The sequence below is a fragment of the Scomber japonicus genome, chromosome 9, assembly GCF_027409825.1.
Source record: "Scomber japonicus isolate fScoJap1 chromosome 9, fScoJap1.pri, whole genome shotgun sequence".
Taxonomy (NCBI): Eukaryota; Metazoa; Chordata; class Actinopteri; order Scombriformes; family Scombridae; genus Scomber; species Scomber japonicus.
In genome coordinates this window covers 23,980,704-24,002,290 of record NC_070586.1, presented here as the reverse complement: position 1 = coordinate 24,002,290, position 21,587 = coordinate 23,980,704, and the positions used below count along the sequence as shown (strand labels likewise).

The window sequence follows — 21,587 nt, the reverse complement described above, 5'->3', positions numbered from 1 at the left end:
AATACTAAATGAGCGGTTTCCATTTGCAAGGGACGATGAAGTCATAAAAACAAGTTATTTTTAAATTCTTATGCTTGGCCCGGAAATGGTCTTATTAGAGACAATAAGTCAGTTGCTTTTGCATTTCTCTTTTCTGTTGTCTCTCAAGAATGAATGCATGCATGTCACTCCAGGCTCACACTTTGAAAGTTAGAAATATTAGTTATGACACTGATCTGAGCTGTATTTTAATTCGATTTAACTTTATTGTCATTCCAAGATAGTCCAACCTGCTAAAAAGTTTTTAAAATGACTTAAGATGATTAATAAATGAAGGGAAATATAATTTGTATTTTTGTGTTTTTTAACTGATGTAGAAACAACTGGGTGGTTTCTCTCCTGACAGCAAACATTTGTCGCAGCTCATTTCTGTGATCTTTAACAAAATATGGACAAATTAAAGCAGAGCGAGAAAGAATCGAGCCAGCATGAAATTGCTTGTAAGACCTGTGGAAACAATATTGAGCATATTAGCAGCATTTCTTGTACTACATTATGACATTTAAACCCTTAAAATGTGTGCTGTACTGAAAAATGGAAAAATAATCAATTTAATTGAAATAGAAATGCCTCCATATAAATTGTGTTAAGTGCAATGGTGCATGATGGTGTATTTATGTGTGGCACTTTGAGTTTGCAGTATAATTGTACATATACAAGTTAAAATGTAACTCTGTGATATTGTTGCAGGCTCAGGGAGAGACAGTTAGAGAGTGTATACAGGCTAGCGAAGCAGACTGGTACCGGAAAGGCTGACAAGCTAGAAAAATGAAATGGGGGAGAAGTTAAACAGATGAAAAAAAGAGAGAGAGATACCTGACTCCTGATTTTAGGAGATTATCAGTGTCTGACAGTTGTACTGGTTGTGCTGTGCATCCCCCTGATAAGAATGTGCTTATTAACTGAAGCAAGTCGTTGGTTGAAAAATGCGCCCCTCTGGATGAATTAAGATTTATAGAAAAAATGGATATTGTGGCTCAAATATACGCTTTGGCTTTCTCACAGTCCCCAAAAAGAAAGAACAGAAAAAAGAATAGATGTTATTCAACAACCAGAACACAAGGCAACAAATATTAAGGAACTCGGCCACATATGCAGAATCAACCAGGCAGGCAGACTCACAGATGAAGACTGTCGTCTTCATGTTGAAAAACATTAATAAACACCCAATAAACCCTCAGAACAGATTAAATTATGCCAGTGTAATTAGACCATTTAATTTGGTCCAGTGAAAATCACGTTTGTAATGCTAAGTTTTAGCACTTTCAAGAGATGTGTCCTGATACAAACATGAACCAGGTCTCTTTTAACCATGTTTTTAGACAATAATTCCATATGTACGTTCCAGTAGTATCCTTTTTGGCTAGTGTCTCCCTAAAAACAAAGTGTCCACGTGTTCTGGCCCTCGTGTGGTTATAAATTGTGAGTAGTGTTTCATTTCTAGAAGAAGAAATAGGTGTCCAAACCTGCACAAGCAAATTGAAAAATTAAGAAGAAATGTTGGCAAAAAATAAATAAAGAAAAACATATTTTAACTTGCAATTTTAGTATTCTGTCTTACCCATTAAATCATCTTAGGACCCTTTGGGGAGTCCTGACTACCATTTTGTGAACCAAGATTTTGCTGCTTAGGGGAAATTTGTAAAATATAAATTAGAAAACGTGCTGTAGAAATAATTTTCATTGTAATTCACTGGCTGTCTGTACAAGACAACATTACATATTTTGATCTTTTTTTTTCATCAGACAGATGGACAAAGTGGAAAGGGTTGATAGGCAGCAGTGTTACAGGCCAATATTACAGTGAGGAGAGCCCGCTATCATTGTGTGGCATCACTGTGGGAGATAGCAGGCACACAGCAGTTAGAGGCGAAGAAGAGATCAAGAGGCAGTGCCAAGAGCAACCCCCTTTGATAAAAATGCTCTGTCTCACGCTGCCAGATCTTACATTCATACTCTCTCACTCATGCATAGAAACGTATTCACACTGCTCAATTTAACAGCAGCACACATATGCTGTCCTTATTGTACAGCTGAAGGAGACACACTTTTATAAACATGTACTAACACAGAGTACGGCTTTATTCATTTACATCCTGATGCACTCAGTGCTTGAAATCTGTGAAGAGCATGTGCATTCAATGAGAAACATTGTACAATACACCAAATGTGTTCTGTACAAACAGAATTCACATACACACTTGACCTTGGATTTAGCATGTTCTGTAGTTTAAGTGGTCTTCTCGGTACAACCATTATAGGCTAGGCAAGGCAAGGCAGCTATATAGCACAGTTCATATTCGGGGCAACTCAATGTGCTCTACACAAAAAACAAAACATTTAACAGTAAAAATTGGAAACAAAGAACATAAAAACATACAATTTAAAAAAATAAAACCCAATAATAGTAAAAATTGGAAACCTTAAAATATACAATAAAAAAAATAAAAACAAAGTACAGAAAAATAGAAAGAAACTAGAGTAGAAACTAGACTAGAATACAGCATAAAATAATGATTTGTATTAAAGTCATTATAAGATAGACCTTTACCCATGATGCACTTTGTTTTCTGATGTTGTTCTATTACTGCTACAACTGCTACTACTACTACTACTATGCTACTAATACTACTACTATCCTACTACTACTACTTCTACTAATAATAATAATGATAATAATTAATGATAATCGTTATTATCCACAATTGTGGAAATTTGCTTCACAGGCTGGTTAAAATACATAATTGTAAATCAGAATACATACTGTACAATAATAAATAACACAACATGCACAGTACAGACAATAATACTGTGCATTACTTGATGTGAATTTAGAAAAGTTATTGCATTTGATGAAATACTTTTTGTGTGCAGTGGCTCTGTTGCGTCTCGCTGAGGGCAGTTTTTATGAATTAGGGGAGGAAGACGATCAAATGTGTTGTGGAAATAACCCGTTAACACACAGTACTTCTGAGAAAGTTGTAAAAGAAAATGCTGTGATGTTGAAATTATTCATCATTAATGTTTAATTTTCCTCTTACACAGCAAGAATTGAAAACTGAGTCCATCTGTCTGTCAAAAACTTCAGTCCAGAGTGACTTTTCTAGCTAAAATATTAAATATTATGGTCAAATCACTGTGAAATTCAGTGAGCACGCTTGTGCTCCCCATTTTGAACTACCAAATGTCAACAATTGTTTGGTGAATGTTGAATAATCAACTCATTTTCAAATTGAAAGTGAGTACCATGTATCACTGCTCTTTTCTACATAAAATGATCCAATTCAGAGTCACTTTTACGAGCACAGAACAGAAATCAATATTTAACCTCAACCATCCAACTTCCTTGTGGCTACTTTATTGACTGTGGGACATTCTTTCCCTGAAGTCATCTTTTCAGGCAGAGTTGCCTCCCAACAAGCTTCTCCAACCTTCAGCCTGAACTGAACCATCTAGAGCTGGTTTGTCCAGGATTTTTTTGCATATTTTTCTAATTACAGTAACACCAGCTGCATTTAATCCTTTGAAGATAATTTTACCTCTTACTGGAACAAATTATAAACTGATTGTTAGTTCCTTAAACGATTTCTTATTTTTTTTCCCATGGGCTTGCAATTCTTAAACATTCCTGTAATTTATCAGGAAATAATACAGACATGCTGAAAATTCCTGACTGCAATAATGACCAAAAAAACTCTTAGCATAAAACAAACCTGAGAATCAACTGCTTTGTGTAGTGACATAAAATATAAACCTGAATTTTGACCAAAGCCTGTGAGTGAATGCAGGCATATGAAGAGCAAAAACAGAGAGGACGGAGACAACCTAGAAACAGAGACCCTGTTGGCTCCAAGCATTGTGGGAAACAAGCTGATTCCAACCAGTTGAGAACCAATGGGGGTTGGGGAGACCCCCAGTCTGTTTCCAGGGAAACTGAGCCATTTCTCCTCCTCTGCCTCTCTCTCTTTCTCTCTCTCTCTCTCTCTCTCTCTCTCTCTCTCTCTTGCACACTCCCATGTTCCTTGGCGGTGTTGAGGAGGAGGGAGATGTGGAGGTGACTCACTGTAACATCATTGCCATGGCAATGAAGAGCGAGCCGAATGAAGAGAGAGTGAAGGGAGAATAAGAATGAGACTTTCCATAGGTTAAGCAGAGATGGAAACGGTTGTCACGATCTCCAACTGTTACAAAAACAACAAGGGAAATTTCTGTGTTAAACTCTCACTGTATACTGGTCTGCTGATACTCTACTCCTCTGCACACTGAAAACTGACATCACTCGCTTTACCTTCCCTATTTTTCCCTCCGCTGCCTGTCCCCTCACTCTCTGCTCTGCTTCATCCTCTGTTTTGCACATCAGCACCTTTCCTCTCCTTCGTTGCCTCTGCTTATCTCTGTCCCTGCTCTCAGTCTTTCTGCATTCCTCTTTATGTCTCTTATCATCTTCCCTCCTCTCTTGCCGGCCTGTTGCGCTCAGCCCTCTGGTCTCCGAAGAGTGTGTTTTCCACTGCTGAGTTACGCTGAGTCATGTCACATGCGTGTTTGGACATGCCGAGGTGGAGTGTTTATGTGGTGTTGACATATGCACGTCTTGCTGCTCTGCAGTGGGCAGGGGCAAAGATGAGGGCACGGCGCAGAGTGGAGAGGAGAGGTTAAGTGAGGGCAGAGGAAGACAAGAAGGTGTAAGAATGAGAACAAGCTCTGACGCAGCTGTGGAATAAGAGAGGAGTAAATTGTAGTTTGGCTGCAGTTATTATTGATTATGAAAATAAGAGTCTTAGTCAGGAGCATGTGTTATGTGTCTGTAGCAGTCTGAGTAGAGGTGCTGTCTGTGGACATGCAGCATCTCACAGAAATCCCAAGAATGTTTCTGTCTTAGAGAAATAGTTAGAGTTGATATCCGAATCTTGCAATGTTGGCACATTTTTTGTCTGGACATGGGACACAGCATACTTTTTTTTTTTTTTTTAAACACCATCCAGTCTCGTCCTGTCCAGACCTGTCAACCCTCCCATTTTTCTTGGGTTTCTCCTTCTCTCCCACTGTCCTTCAGTTTAACTGTTTTCCTGTAAATCTCAAATAAAGGTTGACAGTAACATACACTCCCCTCCAGTAAAGCAGGTGGTCGTATGTAGAACATTTGTTATAACATGTGGTGACGAGAAGTCATTCAATCAAACCATGGACTGTAAAAAATAATGGCAACCACCAATAAAAGTTAAAAAGAAGAGTCAGAAGAAGAAGTCAAGGATGGCTGGAGAATGTGAGAGTGATGGAGTACCTGCCAAAAAAGGCTTAAAAGTTTGTGCAAGTATCTCACCAAAAGGGAGAAGGCTTACCGGTACTTAATGAGGAGCAACCTTGGTCAAAGTCATGCTTTTAGTAGAATATGCCACACGGATTTTAGTGTATCACACAGAGAGAAAAGCGACGTGAGCCTCTCACTCTCACTCTCCTACCCATTGTCTCACTCACTCTCTCTTCCATCCATTTTCATAATCACCCTCTCCTACCAATTGTCTCAGTAGCCTCTCTCAAAATCACAATGAAAGCATAATGTGTAAGTGATGTGTGTATATATCCTCCTTCAAGTAGCCTGGTACATAATTAAACTTGTAAGTGCTGAATTTATATGCCCTTTTGTGTTTTCATTTATATAATTCAGGGATGTTCACTTCACTTTTAACCATGTATCTGATTCTGATCAGTAGTCACTTACTTAATGTTGGAACTAGTTAACCCAATCCTTGTTGCACTGTCAATGTAAAGCAAGTGGTTGCATTATGGTAATTTTAGAACTCACTGTGTGTACCCTTGTCGAAATGTAAGGAGTATGTGGACTGTGGCAAGAGTGGTGGGATGGAATTCCAATGTTGACATGTATGTCTCTCCTGACCCATTTTGAGACCATTTAAGGTGTGACAAAGAGATGAAACCTATAGAAATGTTTAGGTTTACACAGCAGCACCCTCACAAGTCGTGTGTGTGTGTGTGAAAGGGATTACAGCGTATGATCCAGAAATTGAGACATAGAAGTTGCAGCAGGAGTACAGAGGGAGAACAGGGAGGGCAAAGTGAGAATGCTGACATGATCAGACTGGCGCGCTATCTCTTTGACCCCAACTAACCCCACTGGTTTTTTTGCTGTTGTAGACACCCATATCCTTATCTGGTGCTGTCTCTTGTGTCTGGCCTTCTAGCACTAGAAGGACTGCGAGATGAGACACTGAAAGTGACTTCTTACTAGTTCTTTCTTAAGCTCAAATTAATTACATTTTTATCAACAATTCTGCTCATTTCTTCTTGTTCCAGTCGACTAATGAATCCCTTCAATTGTAACATAAACTATAAACCAGCTAAACTAGTGATTCAGTGTTATAGATCACATAATATGTGGAGTTCAACGGAATCAATATTCTGTCTTTGCATCGATCTGCCGTGAAGAGGAGTCCATAACACAGTTTCTTCTTCATCTTGAACTGTGGCTTTTACATCTGCCTCTGTGTCTCTCTACCCTTTCCTCTCCTCTCGCTTCAGTCCATCTCCCTTATCTCCCCTGGTGTCGTTGAACCAAGTGAGATAGTGGTGGGAGAAGTGTGGCTCTCCAGTGCCATAGTCACTATCATTTTCAGCTCTGTATGTGTATCTGACAGTGCATCAGCCCACAGCTCCACCTCACATATTATACAGCTCCTCACAGCCCAGAGATGTTTACAAGGGTCGATAATGACATCAGTGATAATAGGAAACACAGCCAGTGGGCCCCCACCCCCCATCACTGTCACCCTCTGTGTAGCTGATACCACCCTACCTGTAATCACCCAGTGAGACATGTTGTGCTGCCATTTTACCTAGTAATCAGCCATAATGTTACACTAGAGAGTGTCTGGTGCATGGGATTTCTGTTGTATAGGATAATGTGCTGCTGAAGGTGATAAAGATTGGAAAAAATAGTGAGGGTGAACTGCGTCCAGATTGAAATAAGTGATGACCTCATCCTCCCTTTCTGTCCGTCTTACACTCAGATTCTCTCTCTTTTTTCTTTTTTTTTAGTTTATTACCACTTCTAACTTATTTATTTTTCTTTCATTTCTATGGGTTATATAATAGGATTGTACTCCAGCACACCAGCATTATTCCACATCTCTATACATCCTTATGTGAATCTTCAAAAATGAATTCATGAATTTATACTTTCTTTGTTTGCTAATGGTAAAATGATCAATAGGAATGATTTCCAAAACAATGAAAATAGAAATGAAGTTTGTACGAAATCTGAATTCCTCTAAGGCAACCTGAGTTGGTCTAACAGAAAGACACATGGATGTACTCACTTAATAGTTTTTTAGTTTTCTTGGCAGCTTGAGCTCAGTCAGATCTTGTTGTTAAACAGTGGAGACCTTGGATGGAGTGCAGAGAGGAATACTTTTTTCCACTCACTGCTGTGTTTTACTGGTGTAGCATATGGCATGTTTTGGTTGAGAAAGGGAACTTTGAATGCCAGAGGGCGATTTTAAGCCTGTCCGCCTTCAAATTGTAAAGAGAGTTTGGCAGAGGATTGGACAACGGAGCGTGTTAAACTGTCTCTGGTCACCACAGGAGACTGTGAATAATACATGGTTAAAAGCAGAGCTCAGCCATTCTCATCTCTACGCTGCTGAACACACTTCTTCTTCTCGCTTTCTGTCTCTCACTTCTGTGCTGCCTTGAAGTTTTCTTTTAGTTAAACCTTCAGTAAGTTGTAGATGTACTATTATGATTTTGACAGTGACTGACAGACTATATTCTGTGGATATACAATAACGCGTAAATCAATTTTCCTATTGTGTTTCTGCTCTCACACTTGAATGTGCACGTGGATGTGTGTGTTTCTTGTGACTTTGTGTGTGTGAATGTGAGTGTCATGCAGACTTGTAGCATCTCTTCTTTCCAACCCCCCCCCTCCCTTGTTCAGGAAGTGGACTAATGGCATTTGAGTGGATGGAGGGAGCGGGAAAGAGAAAGAAGGGAGGAGGGACGGGGTTCCTTCCTGTGTGGTGTGTCATTCGTAGATCCTGTTGTACTGCGAGTGGCCTTGAGACTCAGTGGTAACCCTTCCACACCCCACCACTGTTCCCCACCCAATGAAAATGTTACTCAAACAGGATAAAATAGTGCATTTGTTAAGGACTATTTTCCTATTATTTTCAGGGATATTAATACAAATACCACAAAATGTGGTGCGCTGGTGAGCATTGTACTGCTCCAGGCTGGTGTGTCATTGACTTAAAATAAACCACAGTGCAATGAACTGAATCATTTGTTTGTTTGTGTTTTCAATACTGTTTGGTTATAACACATTAACACCGCCTGTTGCAGTTGAGAGTGCATGTAAACTAGTTAGCCAGCAAGCAGAGAAGTCAAAATAGTTGGCTTAAAGTGCAGATGTGGATCAATTGTTGCAATGTTTTAGCTAAAAGTAACAAGGAAAGTAAAAAGGATAAGCAGATGAAATGGATAAATTGTTGAAACATCCAGTTTCTCCCATGTGGTTCTAGTATGAATCAAAACTCGACCAAATCAACAGAATTAATTCACGTGTATGTCAAATATGAGTGTAACAATATCCACTTTTATATATTCAATAGAGTTGTATGACATCCCCAAATACATTGAAAAGAATATATTTGCAACATGTCAGATAGTTAACTCAAGTTCATCTGATACAACTGTGGAGATATATCAGATAAAAAAAGGTGAATCACTCGTCTGTGACACAGAGGAATAACTAGACTTTGTCTACGCAGACATTACGTGTCAGTAGGAGCAATGCATTGCTGGTTTTCATTTGTTCATGGGATTTGTTGACAATAAGAAATATATAGAATATCTCCAGCCTTTAACTGCAAGTCTAGTTACAGATGTGAGCTAAAAAGCATATTGTTATGGGCTGGTATATGGATACAAAAAAAGAAAGAAAATGAGACAGCTTTGTGTTTGAAACCTGCGAGAGACAGAGAGGTGGAGAAAGCAGACAGCGACCAATGCAGGTTGAGACAGTGAGAGAGAGATAAACAGAGAGAGAGAGAACACAGACAGCCTTTTGAGATTCAACTCACGCATCTCTGAGTTTCTCTCAGTCTCTGAAGTATTGAAAGAAAATGACTCTCCACCTTTACACACACACACGCACACACGCACACAAAGTATGTATGCATCACACAGACGCATTAGTGAGAAACACAATCGGTAAACATATAGGGATGAAAGACTTTGCGAGTTATCTCATTAAGTATTACTGAGCCCTTAGTGTGATGGGATTAGTGTAGTGTGAATATAGTATAGAGAAAGTCTGATTAGTTTATAGAGTAGCGTGCCTTTGTGTAATTGCATTACATTTAAATGTCTACAATTCCCTCAACACATTTTTGCATCGACTACAGGGAAACAATGCCTTTTGTGATCAGCTTCACAGAGGTGTTTTCAATCTACAGCCACATTTTTAGTCTCTAATATAATCAATCTGCTTATAAAATAAGGCAGGGTGGTCATATATCAGTACATTTTAAGATTGTAAGTCTGTGATAGCTGAAGGAATACATGAGATCAAGCCCCACTTTGTTTTATTGCTTGTACATCTGAGCCTTAACTTAACCTCCAACTAATGACATTTGATGCTGACATATGATACATTTACTGCAAATTTTGACCATCTTTCTTTGAATATTGGTATGGTAGATTCTTGTGTTTTTCCCCTTTATTCATTCAGTGATGTTGAAGTACACTTAAAGGTTTTGGTGTGTATGTCTGGTATACTGTTGCATTCTCCTGGAGGGTGGCAGTTTGAATAATTTATGCAACAAATGAGTTTGCCAGGAGATACAGGTGTTCATCTGAGTACATGCAGAGGCCTTTCCTCCACCTCAGATTTCATTACAAACACCTTTACAACGCCAATACTGTAACAACAAATGTAGGGAGCGTAGTATGTTAAAGTCAGGGCAGCAGGGATGAAAGGATCTTTCTCTGAATGTGTTGTTTTCTGAAGTAGAAAAGGACAGAGCAGAGACAGATGATCAAAAGTGATGCAGGAGTGATCTCTTTCTCCATTAATACAAAAACAAGTTAGCATTCTTTTACTACTTGAGAATTTCATACATAAGATGATGATGATGGAAAATGAGCCACCTACATCTTGATCATAACAAGTCTCAATAGATGAATACTTCCATCTGGAGAACACAGTCATCTGGTCAGGGTCTTATCATTCATCCACAAAATGAATCACCAGTCAACTCTACCAGGTTTATATTCATTAACATCATCAGTGGTACTCAACGTACCAAGATTCGTGGCACAAGACACTGTTTGTTACATTCAGACAGTAAAATACACTGAGTGTGTTTAGTGTACAGCCGTAAGCGGAGTGTCTCATTGTTCCTCTCTCTGGGCCTTGTCAGAAAAGTGTAAACAACGATGTGTGAGAAGTGTAAATGATAGACTCACTGCATGAAACAATCTGTGTCCCTTTTATGTTTTTAAAGGTTAAGTGCTGGAATATGTTGAGCTTGGCTGTGAATCAGTATTTCAACAGAACTGCTTTCAATGGAATTCACTGAGTCAAATTCAGAGTATATTAACAAACCGTCCACTTCTGCTGTCATAGCCTACATGAGCTACCAGCACCACATTGATCCATTTATTGCATTAGGTGAAACCCTGAAATCTCACTGCCAACACGATCACCAGCAGCTGCGAGTGACTGCATAGTTTTTGAATAGCTGAAGTGAAATTCTCGGCACATGTTTAATTTCACTTTTGTCGACAGTTGTGATATTACGTCATTATTAATGGAATAAACATTCAATGTTGTTGGACTAATTCTCTACCACCATACATATACCAGTAGATAAAGGTAATTACTGACAATCTTTATCTGTACAGATACGAGGTCCACAAATCATTAAGCTTAATTTCCACCAACACTGGGTAACCTGTATAGTTATCATGACTATCAGTTCAGTTGGACAGGCTTTATACTTTCTCAGTAACTGATTAAAAAGCAGCTCTATAACTCTATGTGTACTTTATTATCACCTGAACAATATTGGATTGAGGCTGATAGAGAGCTATAAAAGCCTGATAATTATATTTTGGCTGTTATCTTTACACACAGATAAGACAAGCAACCATTTGGACAAATATTGTTCAAGCTGACTAAATTTCATTTTTACTTTTTTTAGAATTTTGACCAAAATATATATTTTTAACAGTTAAAGAATAAACTTCGTAGTGCCCTCTGATGGGCAAACTATGTAACTGCAACAATGTTTCTAAATGAACTCAAACATACCTTTCCTACTTCTGTACAGTAACTTCTTGCTAATGATTGGCCTACACATGCACAAACACAAGCAGTTAGCTAAAATCGACCAAAATATTGCCCTGCCGATTTACTGGTCATGCTCAAATTTTTAAATAATCCAAAGCAGTTGGGTTGCAAAATTGTTTATTGATACCATTTTTTTCAATTTTCATTTAATTTATATGTTCATTTTGTAAGAACAGTGCCTTTTGATGAACAGACAAAAATACTGCAAATTTACTCAAGAAGTACAATTTTCAGCTTTTTTGTGGCTAGACATTAAAATGCATCCTAAAAGTCAAATTAGTAACATTTCTTATTGTGATAGTAGTTTTACCTATTAGTAGTATTACAGCTACGGCTGGCTAATACACTGTAAATGTTAGCAACACATATATTTTTGAATGTGAAGTGTGGTGTGCAAGACTTACAACAAATCAGGTCTCTGCTATAATTACTACTGCACAAATTCAACACAAGCAGGGGCCTCCAACTTGTGATTCATTGAGATTTTATGGTGTGTTATAATCAAGAGAGACTGTCAGCACCAGAGTGTTGTGTTGGTTTTCCATAGATGGAGGGTGCTGCAGGTTTTGGGGTAGGGAGATACCCTGGTGTGTTGTCTCTCTCTCTTTTTTTTCTCCTTGTTGCTTTATTTGGAAAATGCTGCTTTGTCAGCAGGTCAGGTAGGTTTTTTCCTCCCCCAACTCTCCTTTTCCCACACAAACAAACATAGTGCACTCATTTGCTAGCACGCGCGCGCACACACACACACCATACACACATAATCTCTGCTTTGTCCTCTTTTCTCCTCTCTCCCTCTGTTCTCTCTCTCTCTGAGCATGAAGGCAAACTCATCAGACCTCCAGGCTGCCAATGAGTAAAGGCATTCTGGGTAATCCAGGGTGCGAGAAGGAAGAGAGAAAGAAAGGGAGAAAAATTCACAAAAATCACACTTGACGCTGTGCATGATGTTGCACACTCAAACAAACCCATACACACAAACAAAACCAGTCTCTCACCACTGAACCATGGTGATACAATGTCCATCTGTGTCCATCTGTACATTCATCTGCTGAGACAAACACAAGCTCTGTTTGCAGCAGAATATGCAATCAAAAAGCTGCACTGCATCCGGTTCCCTGTTGCTGAACATTAACGGTTGGAAGAAATAAAGGAAGATGAGGGAGGATCAGGGAATAGCGAGGGTGGCGGGGTGGAGCAGAGAAGGATACAGGAGTGTCGTCAGTCTGCTTTTATCTCAGCTCTGATTAAGCCTTGTTCCTGTCTGACCTAAAAAGTCAGCTGGCGGAAACTTCAGAGACTGTGGGTGAATTTCACCGGAGCTCTTTACACCCAGCCGATGCCTTCAGAGAGGGAGGGAGAGAAAGCGAGAGGGGAGATCAGAGAAATAGAACAGAGAGTGGGCAGACTCTAAAAAAAAGCCATGCAGATACAGAAATGCTGGCTGTATGTGTTCAATGTTCACACATCATCATATATGTGGATGTACACTCTTCCACGCTGCATGTTGTCTCCGGTCTCATGTATTCCTAATGAGGATGAGGAAGAGGCCGGTGCTGGGTGGTAACTCCGGGTTAGTTAGTTGTACAATGCCACAGGAAACAGACAGAGGCAGTGCTGAAATGTGCCAGCACCGCCCGTCTGGGACAAGCACAACAAAAAACACAAGGCATAAAAATAAATGTGGACTGTATGGCAGGGTCTCTGCTAAAACAGGAAATATCTCACTGAGAGAGAGACAGCAAGGAAGAGATTGGGGAAGACCCTTGAATTGTTTTTTTTTTTGTTAACTATAGAGGACTGTAATAATTCTCTCTGAATGTTTGTGGAACTATGAAGTCGCATGAAATGGAAATACTCAAGTAAAGCACCTCAGATTTATGCCTAAGCACAGTACTAGAGTAAATGTACTTAGTTACTTCCCACCACTGCTGAGAAAAGATGTGTTAAGCTTCTGCAGACATTTTTGAGTCATGGATTTTACTCTTTCTGTTGCCTCTTTCAGAGTGCTGCAGCAGCTCCCAGCCCTGTCCTTGGGAACCTTCCCCCAGGAGAGGGCATGCCAGTGGGGCCAGTCCCTCCAGGTTTCTTTCAGGTATACAGTGTGCGCACACACACACACACACACATATAGAAAGACAGAGAAAAATGAGAGGAGTCGTTGAATCTTTAGGCCACTTTGGGTCTTTAAGCCACTTACATGTATGGTGTTTAATAAACACGACACTAGGTAAATTATGGCCCATATTTCATGCCAAACGCTTGGTGTCTTACTCTTTTTTATATATAAATTATTTGTATTGGATTCATGAAGTTGTTCTTAAGATAACTCATTTGCTCTAACTTAAATGTATTTATTAATCTGGGGCTATGTTATATGTGCGTATAATCTGCACCTATCTATGTGTGTGGGTGCACCATTTTCTCAACACTGAGAGAAAAAGAGTCTGACAGAAGAAATAAATCTCTCACCGAAGAAAACTTCGTCCGAGATTATTTTCTGTTCTCCATCAGGAGGACTCTGCCAGTTGTACATTGATTAACCGTCATTATCAGTCAAACTCAGACACTCACATTTGACACACAGATCAATAACCTTCATAGGCATTTCTCAGCTCCGCTTTCAAAAAATTCAAACTTGAGTCCGAAAGGGCTTTTTCCATCTCCTTCTGAAGATCAATTGTTCTTTGAAGACGAAGTCTTGTCAAGACTTATAGGTTAAAAATACCAAACTGACATTTCTTGATTCAGGTTCCAGATAAATTATTTGTCTGTTGAATGTATCATCATATTTGCACAAAGTAAATACAGGTCGCAGACAATGCACATCCACTCACAGGTTTTTCTGACTTTAATCATAATTTATTTATTTACTCATCCAAATTATGAGATTAGTCAATCACTGATTCACTCATTTCCAAACACTCTTTATTCAATTGTTTGCATTTGTCAATGTGAGAACAAGAGTTAGACCTAAAGTACTGTAGCTGTTTCCCTTTGATAGATCTTCATAACATCTGGGAGATGAGAAGAGGGGTAATTAAAGAATAGACCCTGATCAAAACAAGTGGACCATTGCTCTCTAGTGGTATGTTATAAAACTGCAGTCAGGCTCATCTGACCAAAGTGGCATTACTTGAGCAGACATAGCAACAGTACTGCTACTGTCTGTGGGGAGGACAAGTGGAAACACACTCCCAGCTATAGAAGAGCTACTGACACACGCTGCCAAGACTCCACACTGTTAACACACAGACTGACATCATTATTAACAAACCTCATCCTTTATTCTCTCGCTCTTTTTCCATAAATCCAATCCAATAAAAATGTGGTTGACTTCCACCGCTCTGCTGTCATGGAACTGTTGTTAAAGAAAAATGAGCCCAGAACTCAATAAAAGACACACACAGTAGTCCTGGTTGGTTTCTTGTTTTGGATAATGGACAAATACCAGCACTGTACATAAGGCTATATTACATATATTTTTTTGCAGAGGCTGACAGGTGGGAGATTTTCTTTATGTAGACATTTGAATACATTTTCCAGTAAAGGTTATCCCCTCTCAATAAAACCTGATGTTGTAATTTGTTATGGAAACCTCTGATAGAATAGAGCTAGAAGAACAAGTTTTTAGAGGCTCTGTGTTTGTCATGCATACAGCACTTCTAACCCCGAGTGATTCAACCTGGTCTTTTTTTTCTCCAAAGCCATTTATGTCGCCTCGATACCCTGGAGGACCCAGACCTCCCCTTAGGTTACCCAACCAGGTAAGAGCCACACTGACACCTGCAAGCACAAGACATAACTGTGGAGAGTGGAAATTGGAAATATCTGTGTGACAGTGAGGATAACTCTGGTGATGAATCCTCTCCTCTTTGTAGGGACTTGGAGGCGTCCCAGGTAGCCAGCCCATGTTACCCAGTGGAATGGACCCTACAAGACAGCAAGGTACACATACGGTAGATGCACTGGTGGTGTACATGAACACAGGGAAAATACTGTACAGCAATACAGCATCTCGTCAGTGAAGGATAGCTCCGGCATTACGTTATGCTTTGATTTATATCATAAAATATCTTTAGGCAGATGAAAACTAACAAACAAGTATTTTCTGTCTCATCATATCAGAGCTCTTGCTGATATTCAGAAACTATTAAAAGCACATTAATTGCACTGGCTGACATATTCCTTCATCACTATTAACATGGCTGCTGAATTAACCCTGCGCCTTCTCTGGGACAAGGTTTTATATACAGTATGACTTTGCTATTTTGATGAGATATAATAAGGCACAGACAGTACATGTTAGCAGAATAAATCCATTATTGGTTTTGGTCTCTTGATGGGATTTGTTGATTTTTTTTTATTTTTATTTTTTCAAGGTCTTATCCATACACTCACATTTACAATAACTAATCGCCCTTCCAGACATCATATAAATTATGCATAGGTAAAAAGACTCATGGATGTTTAGTTATTGTTGAATTAGACAGTAGAAAGCAGAAACTGTGTAACTGAAGCATCAGAAATTGATGTCTTCTTGGGCTTTTGAAAGACTACAGACAAAAGATGTAATATATAAAAGTACATACAGTTTCACTTCTGCAGGTTTAAGTGTATACTGTACATGGAAAAATGTAGATTAGAAAACTTCCCTATAGACTGAACAATGCAGCTAGTGCTCACTAAATGAATAAAATAAATCTAGGTGAGAGAACACACTTCACATGATCCTGGAACAAACCAGTAGTTGGTTATAATATGTTTGTCTGTGTTTCAGGACATCCTAATATGGGAGGACCAATGCAGCGGATGACTCCACCCAGAGGCATGGTACCACTAGGGCCCCAGGTACAGGAGTACTTGATTTGTGTTGATTTTTTTAGAGTTTGGTTTGTGGACTTGTTGACATAGCTGAGGCCATTTTGGCTTTTTTTCTTTTCCTTTCTTTTCAGAACTACGGAGGTGGAATGAGGCCACCACTAAATGCGCTGGTTGGTCCTGGGATGCCTGGCATGAACATGTGAGTGGTTTCTATATAGTCTTTTCTACACACACACACACACACACACACACACACACACATACACATATACACACATATACACACAAACACACACGCACATACACACACACACACACACACACACACACACATACACACACACACACACACACACACACAGTGGAAACAGAGTGAGTGGCACAACACTACTTATACACATAAAAGGGAAAAAAAAGAAAATAATAATTATCAAAACTTCCCAAATTTCCCTCATTCAAAAAGAAAACAGCAAATGTCTTTAATCACACTACAGTTTACCTTTTAATTACAACTCCAGTGTGTGCCCTTAGCTTTCAGAGATTTAAAGGTGGAGCTGGGTGCCAGTTTTTACTCTGTTTTGTCTTCTTATTGTTTTTTTGGGGTAGGAGGGTTGTGGTGTTTGTGGGTTTCTGGCAATAGAATACCTTGTTTTTGCCAACTCAGCCCAAATGAACTGGAAACAAAGAGAATCACAAAAAGGAGAAGACTAAAGTGTGTGTGTTTGCATGTGTTTTTCAGGGGACCTGGTGGGGGTAGACCCTGGCCAAATCCTCCAAACTCCAATTCTGTAAGTGCTCTAACAAAACACACCCGACAGAAAGTTTTAACGGCTATTTTGTTTCTTTTAACATTTTCCTTCTTGTATTTTTGTAGACCCCTTATTCTTCTGCGTCTCCAGGAAGTTATGTGGTATGTATATTAGAGTTTAGATTTGAGTTTTAGAGTTTAGTTTTCTAGTCACCAGCTGGTCAGGCTACCATTTACTCATATTTGTTCACAAGTGAATCAGAAAATAGCCTAACTATAATATAGTTATATAATACAATTATATAACCATAACTATAATTTCAGGGACCTCCAGGAGGTGGGGGGCCACCTGGGACCCCAATAATGCCAAGTCCAGCAGGTAAATTTTGTGTGTGTGTGTGTGTGTGTGTGTGTGTGTGTGTGTGTGTGTGTGTGTGTGTGTGTGTGTGTGTGTGTGTGTGTGTGTGTGTGTGTGTGTGTGTGTGTGTGTGTGTGTGTGTGTGTATACAGTTATGCTCTTTTATCTTCTCATCCTGTTTTTGTTGTTTTTTTTAGATTCAACTAACTCCGGCGACAACATGTACACTATGATAAACACAGTTCCTCCAGGAGGAAGCAGACCAAATGTAAGGCATTATCTGTTTTAGTTTTTTGTCTCTGTACGTTACTGTGTCTGAGTGTCCTTACTGTTCATCAACATCTGGGGATCAACATGTGAAACTACTACTTGGTGCTATTCTGTATGTATTTTATGTAACCAGTGTTACCTGTTTGTTATTGTCTCCTGTGTATGTTCCCCTCAGTTCCCTATGGGTGCAGGTGGCGATGGTCCATTAGGGGGAATGGCTGGAATGGAGCCTCATCACATGAATGGATCATTAGGTACAGCAACAAATAGCTTATGAGTGCTGCATTGACACTAAATCTCTGTGTTGGGCTGTTTTTCTTTTTGCCTATTTTTGTCAAATAATGAATAAAGTTACTGTACAGTGTTTATTTGATAATGATGATTTGTGTTATTTATGGACTTGTTCTTCTCAGGGTCTGGTGATATGGACAGTCTCCCCAAGGTAAGAGAAAATATTCCTGTAATTTAGATATTTATCTACACAAGTGGAATAGTTTATGCCATTTCTTGCTGTGTTCAACTTTGTGCAGAACTCTCCTGGTAACCTAAGTATGAGTAACCAGCCGGGGACCCCAAGGGAGGATGGAGAGATGGGCGGAAACTTCCTTAACCCTTTTCAGAATGAAAGTGTGAGTCATCGTCTGCATGAAATCATAATAATAATATTAATGATAATAATAATAATAATAATAATAATGCAGCCATGATTTAATTTCCAGTAAGCATTTGATGTTAGATGCTAAGACCTTCAAAAATAGTTTCACCAAGTGATAAAACTTTTAATGATTAAGAGGGTTTCTCATTAGTTCATTGCAATTTAATATTTCTAATCTCTGTCTTCCTGCAGTATTCTCCAAACATGACGATGAGTGTGTGAAGGCTCTGGAAGCGGGTTGGTCAGACGCTCAGTAAGCTGGTGTGGATCGGTAAAAAGCAGAGAGACAGGATGTGATGTCATGTAGGACAGTGACTCTTCCTCCACCACAACCACCACCACCTGCCCAGTCGGGACAGCTGCCCCAGCCTCCGTCCTTCTACTAACCATCCCTCATTGTCCCTCGCACACACACACATCTCCCTTCCATGGTTTCTATCCTTGTCTCTTCTTACCTGTTACTTCTCCCACTCTAAGTGATGACTCTGCTACATTCATCAGTTCTTCCTCTGTAGCTATGAGACTGTACAAAGGAACCAAAATTTAAACCACCTGGAGGAGAGCTCTTCTTTATTTGCTTACTGTGTGTGTGCGTGTGTGTGTGTGTGTGCGTGCGTGCGTGTGTGTGCGTGTGTGCGACTGATGTCATATCATGGATTTCATGCCCAAAAAACAAAAGGCCAGTATCCTATGTATCCTAAAATTTAAATTCTCAAGGATTTAAAGACACTTTTTTGATTGATGGTTGAAAATGTGTTATACCAGTTTGTCATGTGGAACATCTGTTGTCTTTTCTTGACAATCTTCTTAATGTCTTACTGGAAGAAAAATGGAAAGACTCCACAATTATATTACTATGAGGTTCATTTGAGGCTTGTGCAGATCTATGTGAAGTCTTTTCAACAGTGAAATTGTGTAGATCTTTTAAGACTACCACTGAGACTGTGTTTATATTAGGTCTGGGAATCAGTTTTTCTGTCATCTGAACTTTTATTTCCACAGATGTTGAAATGTAAAGCCTTTTTTTTAAAGATCTTTTATTGGATTTCATGATATCAATTTGCAAGATTAGGAAATATATTTGGTAAGCAATAAAGTGCAGCCAGTGATTAAATGCAAGCATTGATAAAGTAAAGAGTCCAATGATCTCCAGTCAGGACTTAAGTCCATTATATTCAAGTGAAGGCACTGAGATTTTGTTTGACTTTTCTTCTGGAGGTCAGCAAGTACCTGTGTGATTACCATGTTGTTGTCAATAACAGTTGTGTTACCATGGCACATCTCGTTTACACAATTTTAAACACACAACACTTATGATTATTAGTACGAGTTCTGTCTGTTAAGAGGGCAGTTTTTCCTCCACATTACAATAAATGACAGATATATAACATTGATCAGATTTAACCTCAAGTAAAATCCTTTCACCCTGTATCATGTGTTTTTAAGGCTTGACGAGACAAATGATGTGCAGATCAAAGTCAGCTCTCTTCAGAGTATAAACATCATTCACAGAAAATCTTCAGCTCAACCTGAAACTTGTGTTTGCATTTTCACTTTAAATGGTTATTGAGGGGGAAAAGGAGCTTTGTTCAAGGCTTAAATTGTATCAGATCAGCCACTTTGCTGAGCACAGTCTGGATAAAAAAAAGGTATGTGGAAACTCATTTACATAAGAAATATACATACTGTTAACTACAAAAGCACAGTATACAGTATGATTTGTCATGTTTGACCATGTTATTTAACAAGATGGGACACTCAACCTGTAGCCATATGATAGGTTGGTTGTGTTTGCTTGGGCCTCTCTCATATCTAGTTGTTTAAACCTTGATCCAAGTTGCTAAATAAGTGCACATCTTAATTTCTGCAGCCCACATTCTCTGGATATATAATATTTGAACAAAGAAGAATCAAAGACACATGAGGGGTATGGATGGTAAATTGTACGACACAAGCTTATAAAGTCACTTTGGTCACTCATACTTAAATGTCATCCGGATAAACTGTGATCTCAGTGTGATATGCGAGGTTAGTTGGTACAGAAAGCTAAAAATAAGCTTGTTTTTAATCAATGTTTTAAACTTTTTTCACTGCCCAAGATGTATGATCATCATGTAAAAAAAGGTCTACGTACCTGTGAACATTCTCCTTTCCCCTCCCTTACTGCAAAAGTATACAGCTCCCAAATGTAGCTCCCCTGTCTTGTATGTGTATTTGATATTATTATTATTATTATAATTATTATTATTATTATTTAAAGAAAAATCTGGATAATTATAGCAAAAAGGGAGGGATGAACTGATGATGCACCATCACGACTGAACAGAGATATTTTTATGTTTTTGTGTTACTTTGAAGCCATAAGTGGGAGTACAAGAAGACGCATTTGTAAATTGGATCATGTTTTCTGTTTTGTGGCAGTATGTGGGACTCCATTTGTGATGTGTTCATTTTCTCTTTTTTATTCTTGTATTATGTTTTTGTAAATATACAGAGAAGTATTTCATGGGTTTTGAATATGCTGGTATAAAGCTTCTCTTCCCTTAGTCCAAGTGTCAACTCTCTTCATTTGTGAGGACCATGTGTACACCCAGGAACGCTGCTTGAGGTTTTGTTTAAGTGTGTTTGTGGACAAAGTTACATTATCACATTATCACAGAGTTATGTTTCTGGTCCAATCTGCTGCCTTTGTTGTGTATAAAAGCACAACAGTGTCTTCAATGTGACATGTAACACTTTAACAACAAATACACTGATTTGCCAAATGTATCCTTTTCTATGGTTGTCCTACCATGATGTACTTCTTTGATTCCACTCTATACCAGACCTGATTGAACAACAGATTACTATTACAGTATTGTGTGACTGGAAGTCCACTGGTTTGATTACCCCAAGTAACAGGATATATCTGGTTGCAGAAAGTGAAAAGGATATAGTGAGATTCATCCTGCCTACACTTGATATATGTAGTTAGGGAAAGTGAAAAAACCTCCCTCATGACAAAAGGCCTTGAGCAAGGCCCTTAATGCACAACTGCTCCAGTGGAGTTGCTTGGTTGCACATGAGCAGCCAAAGAGAACCTAGAGGTCTCCCTGCATAAATCTAAGGTATGTTTTGTTTTTTGTTATTTTTTTTTTTTTAGAGGTACAAACAACAAGAGGCATAAATGTGAACAAATACAATGCAAGTTTTATTCAGAGAGACACCACTCTACCCCAGCTGTCATCTCGCTATATTACACAATCCCACCATTTCTATGGGAGCCTCATTTCAATAACCTCAATAATTACTGAAACAAACACGCTGTTGTCTTCCCATCTCCCAT

At 38.9% G+C, this 21,587-nt stretch overlaps 1 protein-coding gene across 1 annotated transcript in view; it reads left to right on the top strand.

The window, feature by feature from the left end:
• The window catches only part of ssbp2a (single stranded DNA binding protein 2a), a 52,193-nt gene extending 31,368 nt beyond the window's left edge, over positions 1-20,825 (top strand). Inside the window, exons 5-17 of the mRNA XM_053325782.1 lie at positions 13,413-13,502; positions 15,115-15,174; positions 15,289-15,355; positions 16,188-16,258; positions 16,363-16,430; positions 16,971-17,019; positions 17,106-17,141; positions 17,304-17,358; positions 17,535-17,605; positions 17,783-17,861; positions 18,021-18,049; positions 18,138-18,236; positions 18,455-20,825. Of these exons, the coding sequence (XP_053181757.1) occupies positions 13,413-13,502; positions 15,115-15,174; positions 15,289-15,355; positions 16,188-16,258; positions 16,363-16,430; positions 16,971-17,019; positions 17,106-17,141; positions 17,304-17,358; positions 17,535-17,605; positions 17,783-17,861; positions 18,021-18,049; positions 18,138-18,236; positions 18,455-18,484 (804 nt within the window). The 3' untranslated portion in view covers positions 18,485-20,825. The remainder of the gene's footprint in view (positions 1-13,412; positions 13,503-15,114; positions 15,175-15,288; positions 15,356-16,187; positions 16,259-16,362; positions 16,431-16,970; positions 17,020-17,105; positions 17,142-17,303; positions 17,359-17,534; positions 17,606-17,782; positions 17,862-18,020; positions 18,050-18,137; positions 18,237-18,454) is intronic.
• Positions 20,826-21,587: the final 762 nt, after the last annotated feature.